At 53.2% G+C, this 17517-nt stretch overlaps 2 protein-coding genes across 15 annotated transcripts in view; one reads left to right on the forward strand and one right to left on the reverse strand.

Annotated features, from left to right (window-relative positions):
* Nucleotides 1–17517, forward strand: part of LOC117185877 (myosin-9-like) — a 100878-nt gene that overhangs the window by 32545 nt on the left and 50816 nt on the right. For 11 of the 12 annotated variants that reach the window (XM_033397148.1, XM_033397144.1, XM_033397145.1 and 8 more), the window contains 4 exons: nucleotides 10702–10818; nucleotides 10931–11364; nucleotides 11433–11679; nucleotides 11748–11803. In XM_033397148.1, the coding sequence (XP_033253039.1) occupies nucleotides 10704–10818; nucleotides 10931–11364; nucleotides 11433–11679; nucleotides 11748–11803 (852 nt within the window). In that variant the 5' untranslated portion in view covers nucleotides 10702–10703. Of the gene's footprint in view, nucleotides 1–10701; nucleotides 10819–10930; nucleotides 11365–11432; nucleotides 11680–11747; nucleotides 11804–14788; nucleotides 14843–17517 lie in introns of all 12 variants that reach the window. The other variant, XM_033397149.1, reaches the window with a different exon arrangement.
* LOC117192454 lies at nucleotides 4889–7820 on the reverse strand. 3 transcript variants are annotated; one of them, XM_033397155.1, is made up of 4 exons: nucleotides 7626–7812; nucleotides 7091–7411; nucleotides 5033–5069; nucleotides 4889–4981 (listed from the first exon to the last, which is right to left on the reverse strand). In XM_033397155.1, the coding sequence occupies exons 1-4, from the start codon at nucleotides 7750–7752 to the stop codon at nucleotides 4951–4953; spliced, it is 516 nt and encodes a 171-aa protein (XP_033253046.1). In that variant the 5' UTR covers nucleotides 7753–7812; the 3' UTR covers nucleotides 4889–4950. The 3 variants fall into 3 exon arrangements, with proteins under 3 accessions (XP_033253046.1, XP_033253047.1, XP_033253048.1); XM_033397156.1 differs by having other exon boundaries at nucleotides 7546–7810; XM_033397157.1 differs by lacking the exon at nucleotides 7091–7411 and having other exon boundaries at nucleotides 7626–7820.

Here is a 17517-nt window from a genome sequence, read left to right on the forward strand (position 1 = left end):
GCGAGCCTGGCGGTCCCGGTGAAAAGCCGGTCGCCTAGCCGACCGCGGGCAGAGAGTGGGGAGAGGCCAACCAGGCCAGCACAGCCGGAGCAAGGGGGCGCGAGAAACCCACAGGGATTGGAAGAAGGGAGAGCTGGGGAGGATCGTCGACGGGGACCAGATGAACAAACCACGAGACCGCCCAGTTCGAGTTTTGCCCACGTCGCCAAGCAGGTCAGGGAGTGGTCGTTTCGGTTCGACAGAACGGCGAAACCACTCGAGTTCCTGGAACAGATCGAGTGGTCAGCCGACATATACGGGTTGGAGTTGAATCTAATTCCGCGAGCCATGCCTGAGCTGCTAAAGGGTCGGGCGCTCATGTGGTTTGTAGCCAACAACAGGCAGTGTCAGACATGGGACGCATTTGCGCGTAGCTTCCAAGCATACTTCCTGCCGAGGGGGTATTTTGAAAAATTACTCCAGGAGGTGAGGTTGAGGAAGCAAAGATGGGGAGAGCCATTCAAGGACTACATGGTGGAGATGCAGACCCTTATGCGGCCACTAAAATGCACGCCCGAAGAGCAGTTGGAGCTCATTAGAGACAACAGCATGCCCGATCTGAGGGTGTTCATCCGGCCACATAGGTGCAGAGACCTGGATCACATGATGACGCTGGCCGACGAGTTTGAGGCTCTGGAGAGGGACCGGCTGGAGTTCCAACGGGAGTGTCCGGCGAATAAGGCAAAAGCAAACAATCTGTTCGCTCGTCCGGCAGTAACGGAGATATGTCGCCGCTGCCAGGGCGACACGACAGCTAGCTCTGATTCGACAAGGGAAAAAAGGCCGGTCCCAACGCGGCGGGACGACCAAGCGAACACGAACATAGAGGCTGGGTTCGTGAAAAACCCAGCCCAGGCGTGTCGACGATGTGGAAGTGACCGCCATTGGGCACAAGAATGCGATGGCCGACCTATAACATTCTGCTGGAGGTGCGGCAAGGTAGGAGCCCCGACATGGCAGTGCTGCCAGAAAGCGGGAAACGCCCCGCAACCCAAGCCGCGGAGGGCCGTGCCAGGGTCTCAAGACGAAGCCCCCCAAAGCTCATAGGAGAACTCACGGAGGAGGATGTCCAGCTGTCGGCGGTAGTGAGGATCGCGGGCAGCAACTGGAAAGCAACGGTCGATACCGGGGCGACAAGCAGTTTTATCAGCTGCGAGGCGGCGAGTAGACTGGGGGAAGAGAGGCGACAGAAAGAGACGAGGAAGCTGGTGCGGCTGGCTGACGGACGCAGCCGGGAAATCAATTCCCAGATCGAGGTGGAGCTGGCCTTCGGGGACAAGATCGTTACAATCCCGCTTCTCGTGTTGCCCGGAGTAATAGATGAGCTGGTTCTGGGATGGGATTTCCTCGCCGAGGTCGGAGCAGAGGTGACCTGTGCGTGACACAGGATTGTGATCCCGGCGAGAGGCCACCGCCAGGGGCGGTTGGAGGAGAAGCTGTCAGTGGCGGTGGTAGCGAACACGGGAAGGTCTGTCGGGCCCGCATCCGACGGAACGCGAGCGGAGGAGGGATCGGTTGAAAACTTCCTGGCAAAGGAGTTGGAAGAGTTCCGAGAACTGAAGGGAGTGTCGAACATAGCTACACACACGATCTCTATGAGTGATGCACAGCCGGTCAAACAGCGCTACTATCCCAAAAATCCCAAGATGCAAGCCGAAATCAACCAACAGGTTGACGAACTGCTGGAAAGAGGGTGTATTGAGCCATCGAAGAGCCCGTACAGTTCACCCATCGTGATGGTCAAAAAGAAGACGGGAAAGTGGAGATTATGCGTGGACTTCAGACAGATAAACGCGAAGTCCATCAAGGATGCGTACCCCATGCCAAGAATAGACTATATTTTGGACCAGCTCAGGGAGGCACGGTTCATCAGTAGCTTGGACTTAAAGGACGGATATTGGCAGATACCACTGGAGGAAGGCAGTAGAAAGTTCACCGCGTTCACGGTGCCCGGCAAAGGGCTATTCCAGTGGAAGGTGATGCCATTCGGACTCCACTCAGCCTCGGCTACGTTTCAGAGGGCATTGGACCAGGTGATAGGCCCCGAGATGATGCCACACGCGTTCGCGTACCAAGACGACATCATTGTCATCGGCCGTACCGAGGAGGAGCACAAGCGCAACCTCGAAGAAGTTTTTTGACGGTTGAAGAACGCCAACTTGCGCCTAAATGTGGACAAGTGTCAATTTTTTAGGAAGGAGCTACGTTACCTGGGGCATTTGGTAACGGGAGACGGAATCTGCACCGATCCCGAGAAAGTGGCGGCCATTAAGGAGTTGCAGCCGCCAGCGAGTGTCAAAGAGCTACGACAATACTTGGGCGTGGCCTCCTGGTACCGGCGTTTCGTAAAGGGATTCGCCACGTTGGTGCAGCCCCTCAGCACTTTGCTGAAGAAGAAGGCCAAGTGGGAATGGTCAACGGAACAGCAACAAGCGTTCGAGGACGTAAAAAGTCGGCTGACAGCAGATCCGGTGTTGGCATGCCCAGATTTCTCAAAGAAATTCGTGCTAGAGACGGACGCCAGCGACTACGGACTGGGGGCGATCCTGACGCAAGAGACGGAGAAGGGCGAGAGGGTCATCTCATACGCCAGTAGGACTCTGAATAGCGCAGAAAAGAACTATTCGGCGACTGAAAAGGAGTGTCTGGCCATTGTATGGGCTATAAGAAAGCTAAAGCCCTATCTGGAGGGATACCATTTCAAGGTGGTCACGGATCACATGGCGTTGAAATGGTTGAACAGCATCGAGAGCCCAACAGGGAGGATCGCCAGGTGGGCGCTGGAGCTACAACAATACGACTTCGAAGTGGCATATAGGAAAGGGCAGCTGAACGTAGTGGCGGATGCACTGTCCCGACAGCCATTGGCGGAGCGATGCCTGAGAACCACCGAGGAGGAAGCAGAAAAGGGACACGAACCGGAGGCAGAGTGCGGATGGATTAAAAAGGTCAAAGAGAGGATGAGGACGGAACCGAGGATATATCCGGATTACGTCGAGGAAGCAGGCCGGATATACCGGCACATCCCGCACCGGGCTGGAGAAGAGGAGATAGCATCATGGAAGTTATGCGTACCGAAGGATCTAAGAGAGAGAGTTATAAGAGAGAATCACGACTCGCCGGAGGCGGGGCACGCGGGCGGCAGAAGGACGATGGCCCGAGTAGCCGCCCGATACAACTGCCCGGGGATGCACCGAGATCTGAGGACATACGTGAGAAAGTGTGAAAGCTGCATACGCTACAAACCAAGTCAACTGCAGGCGGCCGGGAAAATGCTGACACAAGTGCCAGAAGAGCCGTGAGCAACGGTGTGTGCCGACTTCGTGGGCCCTCTGCCCAGGTCAAAGCATGGGAATGCCATGTTATTGGTGATGGTGGATCGGTTCTCGAAATGGACCGAGTTGGTCCCCTTGAGAAAGGCCACTGCGGAAGCTCTAACGAAAGCGTTCCGAGAGCGCATCGTGTCCCGGTTTGGCGTGCCGAAGGTGGTGATCACGGATAATGGCGTCCAGTTCACCAGTAGAGCTTTTAAGAGGTTTTTGGAGCAGATGGGTGTACGGCATCAGTTCACGGCCCCGTACACGCCGCAGGAGAACCCGACGGAGCGAACTAACCGGACAGTGAAAACTATGATAGCTCAGTTCACCGAAGGGAACCAGAGGAACTGGGATGAGAAATGGCCAGAGATAATGTTGTCCGTAAATTCAGGGGTGTCCGAATCCACCGGGTACTCGCCGGCGTTCGTGGTCCAAGGGAGAGAGCCGAGGCTACCAAAGGCTCTATACGATAACGAAGCGCTGGGCACAGGACAGGGCACGCACACTCCGGACGAGAACGCGGCCAAGTTGAGAGAGGTGTTTCAACTGGTGAGGCGGAATCTCGAAAGAGCGGCGCAGGACCAGGCGAGGTATTATAACCTGAGGAGGAGAGCGTGGAAACCCACGATTGGAGACAAGGTATGGGCCAAGCAACACCATCTATCCAACGCGGCCGAAGGGTTTGCGGCAAAACTGGCCCCGAAATATGATGGGCCCTACACCATAATGGATTTCGTGTCCCCGGTCATTTGTAACTTAAAGAAGTACAGCGAGAAACGGACGCGGACCGCCCATATAGGGGACCTGAAGCCACAACCCGGGGAAGGAACCCCTAAAACAGGCCCGGGAGCCGAAGCGTAGACGACGCACAAGGAGGGGCAACGGGCGAGGCATACGGAGAAGGGTGGACGAGCACGGAAGACAGAGACTAACGGCAGGGGCAGAAAGGAGAGTCCCAGCTGGATGCCACGCAGGACAAGGTCGTACGAGTTACTCTTACAACTATGGTTCAATAAAACTAAGAACCACGCGTGTCACGCAGGACATGAATCGCCCACAAGGGAGGAGCGGGGGGCCCAACTTGATGCCACGCAGGACAAGGCCGTACAGGGTGCTCTTACAACTAAGGTTCAGTAAAACGGAGCAGCAGACGGCGGCCGGCGGACCAATAAAGCTGGACCTACAAGAAAAAAAAGGAGGATTAGCTCGTCAGCCAATTGGAACTGATCAAAGGCAAAGAAGGTAGAAGATACCCGGGTTACCACTATCCCAGGGGGGCGGGTTGCGTGGTGCGTCGACGGACGAGGGGGCGCCCGAGAAGGGGGTTCCGAGATGAGCAGAAGTTCGGGTCCGGGTCCAGGGCATCGAAGCCAGCTGCTAACGTCGGGGATGGCGGGACAAAAGCGGATGCCGCCCGTGCGCGGTCTACCGGCTGGGGAATCGGATGATCCCTGGGTCCGAGGCGCTGCACGGGGGTGACATCCGCGTCTAAGCCGATCCAGAGACGGGCGGAGCTGGCCACGGGGGGCGGGCCGATGTTTGGCAGCACGGGCGAAAGGTCGGAGGACCTATTGGTCACGAGCTGGGAGATCGGTCAGCACCCTGGACTGGAACCCAAGGACGGGCTGGAAGAAAGGCAAGGTGAGATGAGGAACCCAAGAACTCGGGAGGCTTACCAGATCCAAGGCGGAGCCGGGCAACACGTCGCCAGACCTGGAAGTAGAAAGGGCCAAATAAAAAAAAAAAAGGGGAAAAGGAAGAAAAGTGGGAACCGAAGGAAAGCTAACAAAATCAGGGGGCACCCTAGGGTTAACGCGGCGAGAGGCGCGGATAACTTTCAAAACGGGAGCGAGCGAGAGAGCCAGCTGGAAAGCAAGAGAGAGCCGTCCCACGGGCCCATGTAAGGCACCGTTACAGGGAACGGTGAACACCAGCACGAGCCCTTATAAAGGGGGGAGCAGCGCTCGATCAGGTCTTTTCAAAAGTTGACCACGTGGAAAAAAGAAAAAGGGTAAGATGCAGCAGCACTTGATAAGGTACATAGCGGAGCCGCGAAAATGGATTCGCCGCGGGTATCAGGCTATGGGTGATACACAAAGTCGGCGGCAGGCGTACCAGGTCGAGCGCGAGGAGCAAAGGGCGAGTAGGAGTAGGTCCCCGGAGCTACAATTGTTGGCCTCACCGCTAGTGTCAACCGCGGGATCCATGGGACCGACGGTGTCCCCCATGGTATCGCCGGGGTACACCGAGGCGGAAAGTGACCTAGAATTGGTGAGCTGGGAGCCGGCGCCACGGAGAGAACGCGCACGCGAGGCGAAGCGCGAGGAGCCCCGGACCAGCAGACGCGAGGAGCCCCACACCAAGCGCGAGGAGCCCCGGACCAGCAGTAGCAAGGAGCCACGCACCAGCAAGCGCGAGGGGCCCCGCACCAGCAAGCGCGAGGAGCCCCACACCGGCAAGCGCGAGGAGCACCGGACCAGCAGATGCGAGGAGTCCCGCACCGGCAAGCGCGAGGAGCCCCGGACCAGCAGGCGCGAGGAGCCCCGGACCAGCAGGCACGAAGAGCCCCGCACCGACAAGCGCGAGAAGCCCCACCCCAGCAAGCGCGAGGAGCGGCCTGAAGCAGGAAGGAGGGGGCGCACGGAGACGCGGAAGGAGGAGCCCAGTGAGCGGGCCTCGGAGACAACGGCGTGTATGGGAGGACGCCTTGACGCTGGCAAAGAGGCTGAAGGCCACGCAGGAGGCTGAAAAGGCGGCGCAAGAAGCGGAGGCGGAGCGCCACGAGCGAGACGTCGCGCACCAATGGCGGTGTATTAGCCGGGTCGACGCAGCGGAGCGAAGGGAGACGGCGCGTCTGCGGGCGGAAGCGGAGAAGGCAAGGGCGACGCGGGCGTAGGGCGCGGCAGGCGGGCTGGCGGTGATCTCCAGCGACGAGGAGGAGGCGGAGTGCCAACCAGCGCCGAAGGCGGCTCGAGTCCAGTCGCCCGAAGAGGAGTGGCAGGAGAGGCTACGACGAGCCGAGGTGGAGGAGGAGGAGCTCTGGCAGCCACCCCCTGAACACGTCGAGTCCGAGGAGGAGCCACGGCCGCAGGCCCCACCGTCACCGGGGGCAGAGGAAGAGCTGTTCCGGCGTCGGCCGCCGGCTGACAACGCGCGCGGTCAAGGGGGTCAGCAGCAGCAGCATCAGCAGCAGCAGCGTCAGAAGCAGCAGCATCAGCAACAGCAGCATCAGCAGCAGCAGCAGCAGCGTCAGCAGCAGCAGCATCAGCAGCAGCAGCAGCACTGGCACGGGCCACAGGGAGCCGCCATCGGGCCGCTCGTCTCGCAGGAGGTGCGCTCCGCGGTGCGAGACGGCATAATGTGGCACGTGCAAACGCTGCACATATCGTGGGCCTCTGGGCCCGCGCCCCAGCAGCCCGGGCAAGAAGCGAGGGAGGCTCGACTGTGGGAGGAGGCACCACGCGCCAGTGACGAGCGGGACCCGAGGCGGCGGGCACGGCCACAGGAGTCGACAGGCCCAGCGGTGGCACCCACCGCCGAAGAGGTGCCCGAGGAGGCGCCCGGGAGGACGGCAGAGGTCGAGACGGAGGGTACGACGACCACGCCAACGTCACTGACGGCGGAGGGCCCAGCGGCGGCGCCCGAAGCCGAGGTGGCGGCCGACGGCGAAGCGGATGACGGCGCAAGAGCAACGGCGGAAGCGAAGAAGGACGAGGCCGCGGAACAACACTCACCTGAGCCATGGGAGAGAGGTCCTTGGCGATGGCCGGAACCCGGCCAGGGCGAGCGTCCGAAGCTGGGCCGACAGGCGTCGTGCCCAGGGGAGCGGGCGGAGGCGCGCCGGCCCGAGCTCCAGCGCCAGGCATCGTGGCCCCAGACGGGGTCGGCGGACAACTCACGGTGGCGGGCCGTCAACCGCGAGGAGTGGCCGGCCGTCGTCACGCGCTCTCTCGCGCGGATAAAGCCAACCGCAAGGAAGGTGAAGCGTCTGGTCAACGACGGGGGCGTCCGGTACCGGCTATTGGTGTCCACCGACCGGCAGGAGGTATTCCGGGCTAGGTATTGAGGAGAAAAGAAGAGTAGAGAAGAAGAATGGAGAAGAAAGTAACTGAAAACAAGAACAAGTAAAAAAGAAAAAAAAAAACCAAAAAAAAAAGGGGTGTTTTAAGAAAAAAACACATGGTCTTACCTTGCAGCAGAGGAACAGCGGGGAATCGGGGGAGCTTGAATGAAGGCGGCGGAAGGCGTCAAAGCGGGAGGAAAACTTACCCGAAGCATCCAGAGGGCCGGCGGAAAGCAGGCGGCCCAGCGAAGGGTAGTAGGAAAAACCAGACGCGCACAAGGTAAACAAAGAACACACCCGGCATCGCGAGAAAATAGTACGTTTCCAGTCCATTGAGGAATTCGCGATCCGGAAGTAGAATACGCACGCTGCGACATATCGAGTAGAGCACAGAAGCGACCCTACGCTGTATCGAGTGGAGCGTAAGGGCAACGCTGTGTCATATCGAGTAGGTCAGAATAGCGACCGTACCCTATACCGGGCGGGGCAAAAAAAAGCCCCTATGCGAACTATCGGTAAGGGGGAATCGAATCGATCGCGCTCATCGGAGAGGTACGGCAACACCGCAAGGCGTGAGGCCGAAAGAGGGCGCCAGGGGGCACCCGGGTCGAGAACAAAGCACGCGCGCCGGTCGCGCGGGGCTTTTGAAGCATCCCAAACCTGGGACGCGGAAAACCGGGGTTTTCCGCCAATAAAAGAAAGAGGGAAGTGTGAGGAAAGGTATTCCCACAAGTAGGGGGCAGTGCAGGGTTAAGCGCTAACGGCCGTTATCCGGGGATATCCGGAGGCGGCGAATTCCCGAGGAGAGCTCTCCCGGGGACCCAAGATGAGAGGGGAGGACCCCTGGAGAGAGAGCCGGCATTGGCCCAGCGCATGACCAAATATGGTCATGAGATCACGCCACCAGCCAGGTCCCGTTGGAAAGCGATGGAAACGCCGATGGAAAAATACGGGCACCGCATGGCGGAAAGTGCCGTTAGCGCCAGGCGGCATCGGCGGCGCTGACGCAGAAGCGAGCCTATACAGTACAAGACCTCAACCCGTGCCTTCTTACTTGTCGTCGGGGCAACATACAAATATTGTTGCAGCGAGCCTACCGACCGCTGAGCCAGCCCAGCTGCATCAGACGGGAAAAGAACGAACCGTTACAATATTGTGGATGCAACAGATTTTCGTCCTTTGTGGGGGCGGAAGGGGGTGGGGCGAAATTTTGAGATATACGTTTTAAAGTAAATTTGGTTACTCTAGCCTTAATAGTCTCTGAGATATGTGGATGCCCCAGATTTTCATCCTTTGCGGGGGCGGAAGGGGGTGTGGCGAAATTTTGAAACAAACTCGTCTCGGTCCGATATATTAGGAGTGTGGATACCAAATTTGGTTGCTCAAGCTTTTGTAGTCTCTGAGATCTAGGCGCTAATGTTTTACTCTAAGCAAAGCCGCCTATGCTACGTGTGTGTTAGAGAGAGACAGGGCGAGAAAAAATGAAATTGTTTTCTTGATGCTGGCTATAATAATAATACGATCCAATTCAGATTCTGCAGTCTAAAAGATATGGTCATTCTCTACGATTTGGTTTTATCGTATTTTTAAAAATGTGGATGCCACAGATTTTCGTCCTTTGTGGGGGCGGAAGTGGGCGGGGCGAAGTTTTGAAATAGTTTTGTAGCAGTGACATATCACAAAAGTATGGATCCAAAACATCGTTGCTCTCGCTCTTATAGTCTTTGAGCACTAGGCGCTGAAGGGGACGGAGAGACGGACAGACGGACGGACGGACAGACGGACAGACGGACAGACAGACATGGCTCAATCGACTCGGCTATTGATGCTGATCAAGAATATATATACTTTATGGGGTCGGAAACGATTCCTTTTGGACGTTACATACATCCACTTTTACCACAAATCTAATATACCCCAATACTCATTTTGAGTATCGGGTATAAAAAACAAAACTAAAGCAAAACGAGGGGGAACGTTGTGAGTTGCTGCGGACACCGCAACTCTACAGTTATACCCGATACTAAGTCAGTATGGCTATCCTCCGGCAGACGCAGCAAATCTTAAACGACACGACAAAGAGTGCGTGCGAGAGAGACAGAAAATCAGTCTGAGCGTGACGTCGGGCGCTGCGTAGCCACTGCAAATTGATTTGTTCCTATTGGCTATAAAAATGATCTGATCTGATCCACATTCAGCAACCTGATAGATATGGTCATTATCTATGATTCTGCGTTTTTAGTTTTCTCGACTGTGCAATATTGTGGGTGCAACAGATTTTCGTCCTTTGTGTGGGCGGAAGGGGGTGGGGTGAAATTTTGAGATACACGTTTTATAGTAAGATCTAACTGGAGTGCGGAAACTAAATTTGGTTACTGTAGCCTTAATAGTCTCTGAGATTTTTGAATATCCCCAGATTTTCGTCCTTTGCGGGGGCGGAAGGGGGTGTGGCGAAATTTTAAAACAAACTCGTCTCGGTCCGATATATTAGGAGTGTGGATACCAAATTTGGTTGCTCTAGCTTTTGTAGTCTCTGAGATCTAGGCGCTAATGTTTTACTCTAAGCAAAGCCGCCTGTGCTACGTGTGTGTTAGAGAGAGACAGGGCGAGAAAAAATGAAATTGTTTTCTTGATGCTGGCTATAATAATAATACGATCCAATTCAGATTCCGCAGTCTTAAAGATATGGTCATTCTCTACAATTCTACGTTTTTGGTTTTCTCATATCTTTAAAATTGTGGATGCCACAGATTTTCGTCCTTTGTGGGGGCGGAAGTGGGCGGGGCGAAGTTTTGAAATATTTTTGTAGCAGTGACATATCACAGAAGTCTGGGTCCAAAACATCGTTGCTCTAGCTTTTATAGTCTTTGAGCACTAGGCGCTGAAGGGGACGGACAGAGGGACGGACGGACAGACGGACAGACGGACAGACAGACAGGGCTCAATCGACTCGGCTATTGATGCTGATCAAGAATATATATACTTTATGGGGTCGGAAACGATTCCTTCTGGACGTTACACACATCCACTTTTACCACAAATCTAATATACCCCAATACTCATTTTGAGTATCGGGTATAAAAAAGAAGAGAAACACCGAAAATGAGGCAGAGACTCCACTGCACTAGTTGCCACAGTAGACAACACTTTTGAGTTGCGAGAGTCCTTTGTTCAGGTGGAGTGCCGGATGCCGGCGAGAAATACGAACACGAAACCGTACCAGAGAGCACTCATTCACTCATTTGATCATCGTCATGAATTCTGTGTGTGTGTGAATTTCAGCAATGGGCAGTCCATACTACCGCGACATGGATGAGCCAACCAGTCCCGCCGGAGCGGGCCACCATCGCAGCCGGAGCGCCAGCAGACCACCGATGGCCCATGCCATGGACTATCCAAGTAATCCTCTCACTGCTCGTTCACTCTCCCCTTCCACATATTAACCTCTCTCTCTATCTCTGTCTTTCTCTCTCTCTGCCTCTCCCATCTCTATCCATTTGCGCACTTGCAGGAACCCGCTATCAGTCGCTGGATCGCGGGGGCCTCGTCGATCCGCACGATCGGGAGTTCATACCTATACGCGAGCCCCGCGATCGTTCGCGGGACAGATCGCTGGAGCGAGGCCTCTACCTAGAGGACGAGCTCTATGGGCGGTCGGCACGCCAGAGTCCCAGTGCCATGGGCGGCTACAATACGGGCATGGGGACCACCTCGGACCGCGCCTATCTGGGGGATCTGCAGCACCAGAACACCGATCTGCAGCGGGAGCTGGGCAACCTCAAGCGGGAGCTGGAGCTGACCAACCAGAAGCTGGGCAGCTCGATGCACAGCATCAAGACGTTCTGGTCGCCGGAGCTGAAGAAGGAGCGGGCCCTGCGCAAGGAGGAGAGCGCCAAGTACAGTCTGATCAACGATCAGTTGAAGCTACTCAGCACAGAGAATCAGGTGGGAATCAAACCCTCCACACAACCTCCACCAGACAGTGCCTACCTCATATCCGATCTCCCTCACAGAAACAAGCTATGTTGGTGCGCCAGCTGGAGGAGGAGCTTCGTCTAAGGATGCGACAGCCCAACCTGGAGATGCAGCAGCAGATGGAGGCCATCTATGCGGAGAACGATCATCTGCAGCGAGAGATCAGCATCTTGCGGGAGACGATCAAGGATCTGGAGTGCCGGGTCGAGACCCAGAAGCAGACTCTGATTGCCCGCGACGAGAGCATCAAGAAGTTGCTGGAAATGCTGCAGGCCAAGGGAATGGGTGAGTCCCCAAGGAACCTGGAAGCCTGGAATCCCTCCCAAATGTCCTCCCTTGTGTCCATTCCCTAGGCAAAGAGGAGGAGCGCCAGATGTTCCAGCAGATGCAGGCCATGGCCCAGAAGCAGGTAAGACTTCCACTGCTACTACTGAGATCTTTTTCCCACCTCTTTATCATGGGACTCTCTCTGTCGCTCTTTTTTTATATATCTACTTATACCTCTATATATATATATATATCTCCTTTAATCTCAATCTATATATCTAATTTTCTTTCGTTCGGCAAACAATGCTCTAGAGAATGATTTCGTACACGGACAGTGGGAGAGAGAACGAGGACAGTGATCAAGTAGAACTTTCTCTGGTCTTTCTGTCTCTCCGACTGCTCTTTCTCTCTGAACACGTAAAAACAAGAGAACACATCTTTCAACACCTATGTACATCTTAAGTTTGAAACATTTGATGCCACACATCAGATCCGTAACAATATTTATTTGAACCCCCCGTCTCAAATACACTCATACACATATTGCTATACTACTATGCTACTCAAACATACATAACATATAGGTACATACCTATATAATATACTCGTACATATTTGTTGTACCTCTATACTCGTATAACTGATACAAAAACTAGACCAAAATGTAGACCCTAGAGCTGTTCACTGAAGCTTGAGTTTTTCGTAGTCTCTCCACACTCACTGTTGATTTTTAATTTCCCATTCCAACACACTCAAAGTAGACACCCACACACACACACACACACACACACATACAGCTTGACATGTTTTATTCAGTTTTGCATATTTTCTGTTGCATTTTCCGTATTTTTTTGTTCTTGCCTCTGTTGTCGCTTAATTAATTTGCAACTTTGTGCCGACAACGAGAATGAGGACACTGAAGGCAGTCAACATCAATGAACGTCATTCAAATTACCATTAAGTGCAGTACACTCATACACACTCACTCACTCACTCACAGATACTCATGACAGACAGACGACTTAGTCATTTCATTGTTCGCACCCTCGATATATGGGGCAAGCAATAAAATTTCCATTTTGTTGCACACTTTTCGGCGTCCATAATGGGGATGCAACTTCGCTGCACACCGAAATACATTTCCCTCTTCATTGTTGCCATTGCCAGTCGTTATTTATTGCTCTCACTGTAGGGGGCTGCTCTCAAGTAAGGAGTGTGTGAGAAGGGAGTAAGGGAAGGGTGTGAATGGCGGGGACAACGTGCCGCCACAAGGGAAATCAATCTAAAATGGCCTGCCACATTATGTCTGGAGTTGCAGCAACTGCATTTGGCCCTTAACTTTTAGCCAGCTGTCTTCCCCAAGGACGAAACGAACGATCAACTGCTTATTACCGAACAGAACAGAACAGAACAGAGCAGAAAAGAACCCAACCCCCCAATCGCCATTCCACATTCCCCCGTCTGTAATTACATGTTTGCCCTAAGCTTATCCCACACATACTATTCGTAATATCGAGTTGAAACCGAACAAAAGGCAGCGAAGCAAGCACAGAAAACAAAGGCAAACAGAAACCATGTTCAGCTGATGCTGGTGGTCAGCCACATGGGAATATTCCCATCGGACAGCATAAATAACCTTGATTCAGCAGCAAAATCTATTTAAGGACAACGGACTCGTCCCTCCAGAAAAAGACGAGCGAAACTAGTGTGCACGGCCACTGGGCATACCCTGTGGGGCACACTGAATAGCAGTGTTATGGCACTGCCAAAGTTTTTGTTCCCCAACCGATTGAAATGGGATTGGTAGGATGCCGGGAAATATTCCGAGAATCAGTTTAAAATAAAACCGTTTGGAGAGGTTCATTTAAAATGATTTTTTTGGGATTGCAAAAAGGAAAGGTATGCAAATGTTAATGTAGCGCAAAGTACCGACGTCTATGTCAGAATCCAAAAGACTGTCAGCTCTCACGATGGGTTCATCTCTCCCCTTAGGAGAATTATTCCATTGAAAGGCTCTGCACAATAAATATTCAGATGCCGTATTTTTTGGCAGCGTACCAATTTGACAATTCCGGGACTCGCATTTTATTTCTGCGTAAAGCCTTGTTTATTTTCCACCCTCTTCCCACAATAGCAGTCCGCGGGAGTGGGATTCATGAAGGGGGAATTATTATATTAAAGCACAGAGCAATTGAAAGGACGAGCCCAGCAACAACTGTTTGGACCGGCGGTTGGTGAGGCTCGAAATTCATTTGTCACTTTTAAAGCAAACAAATCGAGCAATGGAAGGGGAAATGGAAATGGGAGGAGGGCAGGAGCAGGAGAAGACAGTGGCTGTGAAGAGTGTGTGGTAGTCACAGCAGTAATTAAAACCCATTCCACACAACCAAACCGAATTGCAAAAAAAAAACAAAAAAAAAATAAAAAGCCTCGCTTTTGGCCGTGCCTGAGCAATTAAGAGTTGTTGCGTATACGCCGCGTTGGCAGCCGTTCTTTCGAGGTCAGTGCGTTTTAAATTTCCTATTTATTGCTGCTGCAGTTGCCAGCCTTCCATACCATCCTCCGATCACCTCTAACTCTGCCTCCTCTCAGATACTGACTTACATGCCCTCCATCTTTGCATATGTATTCCTCCTTTTTCAATGATCTTGTTAGAAAATTGCACAAACTCTCCATAATTCATCTTGAGCCGCATTGAATCTCGAGTATCTGAAGAGCTTGGCTCCTTTGCTCCTCGTTCCCCCATGCTTGGCCCAACTTTTGGCAGTCTTATATAATCCAGAGCTAGAACACAGCAGACTTATCATCATGTATCTCCCCCTTATATATGTATACTATATATATATACATGTACTGTAGGATACTTTTTTACGAGCCTTTTCTTGGCTTTATTGTCCGCTTCTTATGGCCATTTAACTGACGCCACTTTGTCTGCCCGATGCTCTCAGCATTCGGCTTACATTTGCCCTCTATCTTGAACATAGCCCATTCCCATACACTCGTACTCACACAACACTCACACACACCCACACGTGCATATACTCGTATGTATAATGTATACAAAATCTAACAAACTTATGCGATACTCAACCTTCTCTCACTTCTGGTGAAACCAACATCGAAACAGCTTGATTTGGAGCGTGAAATCAAGAAATACGCTCAGGAGGAGCAGGGGGTCAGGGTGAGTGTGTGAGCCTAAGCCACGTTGAGCTAGAGAAAAACGAAACCCCTGTACAAAAAAATGAAAAACAGTCAGTCGACCCCAAGGTCGAAGACCTGCTAGGAATCAACCAACCGTACCCTACTATTACCCCTGGCCCTAGCCCAATCCTTTCCATGCCTTTCGCATGGCTTCGACACGACAAAGAGTGCGTGCGAGAGAGACAGAAAATCAGTCTGAGCGTGACGTTGGGCGCTGCGTAGCCAGTGCAAATTGATTTGTTCCCTTTGGCTATAAAAATGATCTTATTTGATCCAGAATCAGCAACCTGATAGATATGATCATTATCTATGATTCTGCGTTTTTAGTTTTCTCGTATCTGCAATATTGTGGATGAAACAGATTTTCGTCCTTTGTGTGGGCGGAAGGGGGTGAGGCGAAATTTTGAGATATACGTTTTATAGTGAGATCTAACAGGAGTGCGGATACCAAATTTGGTTACTCTAGCGTTAATTGCCTCTGAGATTTGTGAATATTCCCAGATTTTCGTCCATTGCGGGGGCGGAAGGGGGTGTGGCGAAATTTTGAAACAAACTCGTCTCGGTCCGATATATTAGGAGGATGGATACCAAATTTGGTTGCTCTACCTTTTATAGTCTCTGAGATCTAGGCGCTAATGTTTTACTCTAAGCAAAGCCACCTATGCTACGTGTGTGTTAGAGAGAGACAGGGCGAGAAAAAATGAAATTGTTTTCTTGATGCTGGCTATAATAATAATACGATCCAATTCAGATTCTGCAGTCTAAAAGATATGGTCATTCTCTACGATTCTGCGCTTTTGGTTTTCTCATATCTTTAAAATTGTGGATGCCACAGATTTTCGTTCTTTGTGGGGGCGGAAGTGGGCGGGGCGAAGTTTTGAAATATTTTTGTAGCAGTGACATATCACAGAAGTCTGGATCCAAAACATCGTTGCTCTAGCTCTTATAGTCTTTGAGCACTAGGCGCTAATAGGGACGGACAGACGGACAGACGGCCAACCCGCTGCTTCAAGTGCATGGCCTATGGACACACTGCAGCCAGGTGCAGATCCAAGCGGCCTGTGTCAAGCAATGCATGCTACAAATGTGGTGGGGAGGGACACAAGCACAACCAGTGCAACAACCCGCCAATGTGCATACTATGCGCTGGCAAGCCAGGAGACGTCCGCTCAGCAGCCCACTCGGCCCTCAGCCGCAGCTGCCCTGAGTATAAGAAGGCACTAGCAAAACTGGTTGATGGTTAAGCTCCTGCAGCTCAACCTAAACCACTGCCGAGCTGCTCAGGATCTGTTGGCGCAAACAGTCCTGGAGCAGAAGATCGACATAGCGCTACTCAGCGAGTCTGGCAGCAAAGCTCAGACGGAGGAGCAGCAATCTGGAGCTGTGGCCCACAACCAGGCCAGCTTACCCACAGGGCATCCAGAGTGGGATATGTGAGAGCTAAGCACAGCGGGACTTTTGTCTACAGCTGCTACATAGCACCAAGGTTCACGCAGCAGGAGTATGAGGCGATCATCAGCAACATCGCTAACGACGCACGAGGCAAATCGCCGGTCCTGATAGCGGGCGACTTTAACGCCAGGGCCACGACTTGGGGCAGCGCCAAGAACACACCCCGTGGGACATCGCTCCTGGACGAGTTTGCAAGCCTGAACGTCTGTCTCTCCCGTTCAGCAAAGCAGGGCGGGAGTCTATTATAGACCTCACCTTTGCAAGCCCAGAGCTCGCACGCCACGCAAAGTGGCAAGTGCTGAGTGCTTACACCCATAGCGACCACTTAGCCGTAATGACGGAAACCTTTGCACCCAGGAACACAACAAGGATACAGCGGGCGCTCCTGGCCGGGTACAAGGAGGAAAGCCTGAGCAGAGCCGCGTTCCTCTCGGCAGCAGAAAACCTAAGCGCCGCCGGGGATGCTGAAGCATCCGCGCTTGCCGTTTACAGGACCGTCAAAGCGGCCTGTGATGCAGCCATGAAAAAAAGAAAGATCGGAGGAAGCAGGCACCGGCCAGTACCGTGGTGGAATGAGCACATTGCCAAGGCCAGGAGGGAGTGCTGCGCAGCTCGGCGTGCCTACCAGCGAGCAAGAGGCTCCGCCCAATTTGGCAGAAATGGCGCGGCATTCAAGGCCAAAAGAAAAGAGCTGAAGGAGGCCATCAGAAGCAGCAAACTCAAATGCTTCAAGGAGCTCTGCGATGCGGCCGATGCGGAACCTTTTGGTGGAGCATACAAACTAGTCATGGGGAGATTAAACAGACAGCCTATGCCCAAGGATCCGGTGCATATGAGAGAGATAGTCGGCACCCTATTCCCTAGACAACCACCCTTACAAGAGGAAGCTAGGGTAGAAGGAGCTAGCCTGAGGGACACCACCACCATCATCACTGCCAGAGAAGTACTGGAGGCCACGGGTAAGCTGAAGATCGGGAAAGCGGCAGGTCCAGATGGAGTCCCTAATGCAGCACTAAAATGCATAATTAGAGCCCATCCGGAAGCATTCGCCACAATGTACACCCAGTGCCTAGCGGAGCGGACAGTCCCACGAGCATGGAAACGGCAAAGGCTGGTTCTGATACCCAAGCCAGGCAAAGAGCTCAACGACCCATCGTCATACCGGCCGCTGTGCATGCTGGATACCATGGGCAAGATTTTCGA

The sequence above is a fragment of the Drosophila miranda genome, assembly GCF_003369915.1.
Source record: "Drosophila miranda strain MSH22 chromosome Y unlocalized genomic scaffold, D.miranda_PacBio2.1 Contig_Y2_pilon, whole genome shotgun sequence".
Lineage (NCBI taxonomy): Eukaryota > Metazoa > Arthropoda > Insecta > Diptera > Drosophilidae > Drosophila > Drosophila miranda.